The sequence below is a fragment of the Gallinula chloropus genome, assembly GCF_964237585.1.
Source record: "Gallinula chloropus genome assembly, chromosome: Z".
NCBI classification, from domain to species: domain Eukaryota; kingdom Metazoa; phylum Chordata; class Aves; order Gruiformes; family Rallidae; genus Gallinula; species Gallinula chloropus.
Window position 1 is genome coordinate 86167771 of NC_140089.1, and position 7508 is coordinate 86175278.

General features: G+C 44.3%; 1 protein-coding gene across 2 annotated transcripts in view; it reads left to right on the forward strand.

Moving 5' to 3' along the window:
* Positions 1-5815, forward strand: part of ARK2N (arkadia (RNF111) N-terminal like PKA signaling regulator 2N) — a gene marked incomplete at both ends in the record, with an annotated part of 28249 nt that extends 22434 nt beyond the window's left edge. For both annotated transcript variants that reach the window (XM_084278136.1, XM_084278135.1), the window contains 2 exons: positions 1134-1260; positions 5626-5815. In XM_084278136.1, the coding sequence (XP_084134262.1) occupies positions 1134-1260; positions 5626-5815 (317 nt within the window). The remainder of the gene's footprint in view (positions 1-1133; positions 1261-5625) is intronic.
* Between the last annotated feature and the right edge of the window lie 1693 nt (positions 5816-7508).

Sequence of the window (7508 nt, forward strand, 5' to 3'; positions counted from 1 at the left end):
GCACATTCGCACACCTTTGAAATTCGGTGGGTTGTTATTGCATCTTCCTCCTCCTCTCATCTTTGAGGAGGTGTCCAGTTGAAATAGATACACCAAATATATTCACCTAACCTCAAATTTTCGTCTCAACAAATGATTGTTCTTCTGTGTAATACAGCTGAGTGAGTGGTTTCCACGAAGTAGGTAGTATCACATGCTGCAGGGCTGCTCAGCATCTCCCAGGTTACTGCCACAGGGACAGTAGAAGAGATTTTGGTTTTCATAATTTCTTAAAATTGATTTTTAAAACTAATTTATTTTCCCTAAAACAAGACTTTGGGCTGGTTTGTCTTTTCTGTGCAAGTATCATTTAATCTGTCACAGCACAGCTTCACTAATTGTGGCACAGAACATCCTTACCCATACTTGGCAGGAGAGACAAAACTCTCCACGCTGGTGAGCATTTAGAAGGGAGTTGTTTGTTCAAGAGGCTGATGAACTGGATAGCATGGAGGAACTATAATAAAAGAACAACACTTCCTTATATGGAACTTCTGAAAAACAGTTATATTTTTTCCCCAAAATATTTGCTATAGTGGTAGAGTAGATGTGTGAAGCAGCGTGACCAGAAACTGATGAGGTTTTTGGTTTTTTTTTTCTGGTTTGTTTTGGTTTTGGGTTTCTTTTTTTCATTGACTGGCTTCCCCTGTTTAAAAAAAAAAAAAAATTAATTTTCCTTGGGATGTGTGTGTGATATTTCCATCCAGCCTGTGGGCTTTGTTGCCACGGCATCGTTGGCTTTGATTTATTGAGAACAGATTGTCCCGTTTCTTTATGTCAGGGAGGTTTAGGCACAGTCTGACTCTTAGCACTGATGTAGAGTAACAGCTGGAAAGCCTGGTTACGTCAGGTGCTCTGGATGCAATGGTCAGGCTTGGCTCACAGCTGTGTGAGAACCACGTTACTGAGCTGTTGAGAGTGGCCAAATCCTGTGATCACCCTCTTCCATGGGAACTGGAAGTTGGGTAACTTGATCTTAATAAGATTTTTTCCGATTTCAGTCTTTGTTAGCTTGGGAAGTTCCTTTTCCAGCTGATTCCCGAGTAGTGCACAGTGTTAAACATTGGCTCTATTTGCATCTTCCCCATCTACAGGTCATGTGGATTCTGGCTTCCTTGCAAGTGACAAAACCTCTTCTGGTAATGCCCAGATCAATGAAGAAATCAATATCCCCTCTTCCGATAGTGAAGTGGAGATCGTTGGAGTTCAGGAGCATGCCAGGTATGAATTCATTATTCTCCATCTAATATTTCTTTCCTTTTTATCAGAATACCTGCATTGCCACAATTACTAAAGACAAACACCCCATCCTGCTGACTTCCACTTTTGTAGTCCTCCCTCTGTGACTGATGCCCAGAAGGCAGCAAACAGAATCACAGAACTGTAGGGATTGGAAGGGACCTCCAGAGATCATTGGGTCCAACTCCCAAAACATTAGACTTGTTTTTTCTATTCCCCTGGTCACTGTGATAACAGAACGTGTTTTATTCTAGAATGTTGCCACCTTGATAAGTACTCAGATTAAGCTTATGATTTGATATCTAAGAGTAACAGGCTAAACCTATGTACTATTAAAATACCAGATACCAAAATACCAAACTTGTATACATCAGGAACCACTGTTAGGAATTCAGATTTTAAGGACATAGTGTGAATACATCAACAAAAACATGTAAGTTCTTGTTTCTTTTTCAAAATACTTACTTTAAGCATTTAATCAGCTTCCAGTGTATCGAATTAATCAGCAGTTGTAAAAATACTCTCAACTTTTTGATGTCACAAGAGCCCCTGTAGATTAAAAATGAGATCCTTATAAATCTGGGGTTTATTTCAAGGTACAAGAGAATTCAAACCCCCAACCTGGATGAGAGAGGAGAAGCCAGAGGTTTCAAACAGAAAGCTCTCCAGCTGTGCTTCAGCTCTTGTTCTTGATAGGCATTTTTTTGATGTTGCTCTTCATCTTCAGCCTGTGATCTAAGCTGTTACGAAGCAGTTGAACAAGACTGATTTTTTTTTTGCACAGTGTGGAGGTTAATTTGCTGGAGTAAAACCAAGACAAAACCAGACAAGCTCTTTTGGAAACTATTCTGCTGCTTGGTGAATGCTTGGAGGCAGAAAGCGGGGTGAGGGACAAGGAGCAAACCTGTTCCTCGTTGTCCCTTCACTGCATCTTTCGTAAGGAAAGGAAGAAGGAAGGTGTGTGTGACTCAGCTTGCCAAGCAGGAAGCTGTATGAAGTGTGGGTGCAATCCAGTGCTGTTGAATGTGGGGGAAAAAAAGAGATTTTAAGGTGCTGAAGGAAGAGATTTAGTTCTTTGATTCTAGAACAGCCAAAGTCCTTGCATGGCTCACTCTTTTGGAGGCTGATTCCTTAGGAAGTGGCTCTCCTGGCTGTTTATCCAGCAGACCCAGGGCTTGGTGGATCTTTGTCCTGGTAATAAGCAACGTGGGCTTGTCCTCTGATACTAGCTTGTGTAAATCCAGAGCAGTGTACACACAAACCTGCTGCTTCAGGGCCCCTGTTCAGAAGCTCTGGGTGCTGCTTGCCTTGGTAATATTTGCCATGTTAGGCATGGAAATGTTAAGTAAATGCAAAGCTGCTGTTTAAAATAAATTTTAGTCGATACAGATCCAAATAATTTCAGCAAAGACATAGAGCAGACTTCTGAGCTCTCCTTTGTTCACACACCTGTCTGCCATCTCTCAGAGGTATGTGTAGATGGGTATGGTAGCTCTTACTGGTTCCATTGAATGCTCACACGTGTCTGTTGTGTGAATCCTATTGAGAATTTCATTTCCCTTCCAGAAGTATCATAGAATCATAGACTAGTCTGGATTGGAATGGACCCCAAGGATCACAGAGCTCCAACCCCCCCTGACACAGGCAGGGCCACCAACCTCCAGGCCTGGATCTACACAAGGTTGCCCAGGGCCCCATCCAACCTGGCCTTGAACACCCCCAGGGATGGGGCATCCACCACCTCTCTGGGCAGCCTGTTCCAGCCCCTTACCACTCTCTCTGTCGAAAGCTTCCCCCTAATATCTCATCTCACCCTTCCCTCCTTCAGCTTCACTCCATCCTCCTTGTCCTTCCAGTCTCTGCCCTTTGAACAAGTGGATTCCCCTCCTGTTTCTCTGCTTCCTTCAGGGACTGGGAGGCTGCAATGAGGTCCCCCCACAGCCTTCCCTTCTCCAGGCTGAACCAGCCCAGCTCCCTCAGCCTCTCTTCGTAGGGGAGCTGCTCCAGCCCTCTGATCATCTTCCTGGCCTCCTCTGAACCCTCTCCAGCAGTTCCACATCTTTCTTGTATCGAGGGCCCCAGCTCTGGACACAGGACTCCAGCTGGGGCCTCCTGAGGACAGAGCAGAGAGGGACAATCCCCTCCCTGTCCCTGCTGCCACCCCTTTTCTGGTGGAGCCCAGGATCCCATCACCCTTCCAAGCTGCAAGGGCACACTGCTAGTTCATGTTAGGTTTCTCATCTACCATGACACCCAGGCCCTTCTCAGCCAGGCAATGGGCTCTTGACAGCATTGTTCAGGTTTTTGATCAGCATCTTCTGTGTGCTTAGTGTGGTGTTTGGATTCAGCTCTTGGTTCACACTGGTTTTTAACGTGCCATGTGTTCCATGTCATGGGACTGGCGTTGAGTCGCGAAACCCCGGAGTTGGTCCATCACCTGTAGTTTTTCAGATGGGGAGTGACTTGGTGGTGTTCCTTGTCCCTGGAATATTACCTGGGGTCTCTTTAGGACAGCAAGTCGTGTTTTTAAGTCTGTCCAATGGATTTCTAATTTTTAAACCTTCTTCTGTTTTTCCCTAGCTTCTCTTTTGTTTCTCCCTCTTTATTCTGGTTGCCTTTACTCGGTACACATTGGAAAGCATCTTCCCTAAGCTGATGTTCCATCAAACATTTTACTGTCAGCTGCTTGTGTGATTTGTTTGAGGACAAACCCTTTTATTTTTGCAAGGTACCATTCCTGTGAGATAATTAATACCTTGCTTTTTCTCATCTTTAGGTAGGAAAGGTAGTATTGGCTTTGGGTAAGCATTGAGGACTCTTCTAGGTCAGAACAATGGACCATAGTCCCCAAGGCCAAGCAACATGTTTAGTTTGCTTTAGCTACAATCTTTTCTTGTCAGATATGCTTAAAAATATTTCTTCTTTAAGGGAAGTTTTGTTTGGGGGGAGTTTCTTTAAGCCCCCAACATTTGTTAGAGTCTCTTAGCACTAATTCTTTGTGGAGCCGTACTTTCGGTACGCATTTTTAACACTGAGGAAGTAATAAAAAGTCATTCTGAACATCACATCTAAAACTAAATAGCATATCTGAGAAGGAAATGAGACATTTATATTCTGAGAAGTTCGAGCTTGGAGAATGAGATTCTTTTTCAATCTATTTGATGAAACTCTGTCTCTAACCAGAGCCAAGAGAGACGAGCGTAACCTCAGCACTTCTGGAGAAAATAAATTGCACTGCCCTAAATTAAAACAAATAAAATGTAAATGTCAGGGATATTTGACCAGAGCAGAAAACCTGGATTCCTGGAAGAGGGTACACATACCTTCATAAAGAGATGGGGAAAAGGTTACCCAGCAGCCAAACATCCCCTGCGTGTGTTTTGCAGCCAGAAGCAGCTACAGCCACCGCCAGTGCCTACAGAGGCAGAGCATCTTTTGGAGCAATAAATACCAAGTTTTCCTACCACTTGTTTTAAGATTTACAGCTGGAAGCGGAGCGACCATCCCCAGTAAATTCCTGCCATCGCTTCATCCTGGAACAAAATGAGTCTGTCTTTCATTTGGGGGGCTTGGGGTGTTGTTCCCTAATTGCAGTTGCCTGTACGGCCACCGCCGTATGCCTGTTAACACAACAGGTAAAAATACTGTGTAAATAAGTAGGTACACACCATGCTGCAGCACAGCACCTGGGCCTGCCTGTTGTCTTTAAATACACAGTGTAGTCTGGCCAGCTGTAGTCTTGCTGGCTGTAATCACTGACCGCTTACGTGTTCTGCTGGTCGGGGCTGTGCTGTCACCAGTGAGCATTTCCCAGCACGTCTGAAACTCTTCATTAAGACCACCAGAGGAAAATCAAGTGCAGTGGCAGTAGTAATGTAATCAGAAGGTCTCTCCCGTGATTATTGCAATGGAAGTATCACCTGTCTCCTTACTTAGACATGGGTTTGGTTTGACATGAAGAGAGAGCTTTTCTCTCTCTTTCATCAAGCCTCACTTAAAATCTTTCACTTCTTAATAAGTCCAGTGAGTGAAACTGCGCTTCCAAATAATGCATGGAACTGCATGTGATGGGGCAGACCTCTTCCTGAGCACGTGTTTTGTAAGAAACATCACTTTACACCTACCAGCAGAATTCAGTTCTTAAAATCAGTGTAATCCCCACCGCCACCCCTGCATTCAGGCTTAGTCCTAGCTTTGTTTCTGGGTATTTCAGACATCATGGACCCTGCAGATGGAAAAATCCAGGAGGATGGTTTTGGGAAAGGGGCGTGTTCACAAGGTGCCTTGGTGGTAAAAGACTGATTATCAATGGCAGCTCTAATCCTTTGTGTTTTTGCCTCACTCCAGGTGCGTGCATCCCAGGGGAGGTGTGATTCAGAGCGTGTCTTGCTGGAAGCACGGCTCCAGCTCCCAGTACCTGAACGCTCAGCAAACACAGTCATGGACAGCTGTGACTCCCCAGCAGAATTGGTCTTCTCCCTCAGAAGTAGTAGACCTCACTTTGGATGAGGATACCAGACGCAAATACCTACTGTAATGCGTTGTCACTGTGTTTGTGTCCCCACCCCCCTTCTCTCCCAGTCGTGGCACAGAAGTTCGTTGTTACAGCTTCAGCTTCAGCAGCCCTGTTCCTGGCATTAGGGAATTCAAACTCTCCAGAGGGTTTTTCACTTCCGTAAGAATGTAGTATAACTTCAGTGATATAATTTAAAATGTTCTTGCCTTCTCCAAGGAGGATGCCTCCCAGAATTAAAAGCCAACAGCTCCCAATCTCAGACCCATCTGCGGTTACTAACTTGTTGCGTGTGTGTTCACCTGAAGAGGTGACTGTGTGCAAACTGAACGTCCTCCCGCCCTTCCCCACCCACCTCACGACACTTTTAATCTATCGGTGTATCGAGTTTGTTGGTAGCAGGTAGCGTTTTGCTGTGTCTGCATCAGTCATCCTGAGAAATGCTGTGTCCTTACTGATTTCAGTGGAATTGGGGTTATTCAAAAACCGGGCCAGGAGTATGGATACCCACTCTGGTTTGGTTTCGTTACCAACAGGGGGGACTGTCTTTAATACCGACGGCCCGTAACATATGCACTGAACAGCTTTTAATTAAAGGACTTTTATTTTCTATATTAATTTATAGTTTACACTCTCTTCAGTGGTGAGTCTTCTGTCTACTTGACTGCTGTGTTTCACTGATCGTTTCCCACAGCTTGTCACCGTTCCCAATAGTAGTTCACTCACTAGCAGCTGATTACTGGAAAAGCACAAGAAGAAGAAGAAAAGTAATAAGAAGGTCCAGCATCTTTGTCCTTTTTAGCTATAACTGAACTTTTTTACCTATATCCAAGTCTTGCCTGGAGTAGGAGGAGGAGGAAAACACGACATTTCGCTTCCAGTCCTCGTTTCTTCTGTCGCTCGTTCGTTTCACTGACCGTCTCAGAAAGAAAACAAAAACCCCCCCACAAACCCCAACCAAAACCACAACAAAAAAACCCAAGTGCAAAGCCACCTTGCAGAGCACTTTCGTGGGTGTGCAGCGTCGAGCTCAGGCAGTTCGCTGAACCTGCTGGGGGCCGTTCGAGCGCTTCAAACTTGGTCCTAAAAGATGTTGTCAGGGACTAAGGTTGTGGGTTGGGGTGTTTCTTTGGTTTTTTGGGTTGTTTGTTGGTTTGTTTTGGTTTTTTTTTCTAAGAAAACTAGTTCTGCGCCATTTTCCTGTCTTTAGGTCATGCCTTTTATCCTAGTTTCAGAATTCTTTTTAGGTTATGATCCAGGAAACTCTTAATACCAGGACATTTACCCTTCCGCAGCCGGTGGAACTAGTTACTTTAGCAGGCTGAAGTTTCTGTGGTGTATATAGATAATTCCTGCCCCCTCGTCCGTCGTCCTGAGCCTTTCTCGAGGCAAAGAAAACCAAAGATTAGACTTGTAACAAGATGATGCTCAACTTTTAAGTGTCTGTTGTGCAATTTGAAACGCTCCTTTGTATTCAACACGTTCCTCCTTGCAGGAGTTTTGTACAGCTCTGCCGTCAGCTGCTTTGCCAGATAGGGGATAGCCTGGACAAGGCAAGTTTCTGTTTTCTTTTTGTGTCATCTGGCTCCCAAATTTATGTGGCTTCCAGTAAATTTATCTGTGGGTCATAAACAAAAAGAAATAGCGGAAAAAAAAAAAAAAAAGATGATAAAAGAATAGAATTACCTATGCTGTCACTTAAATTAAAGGAAAACCT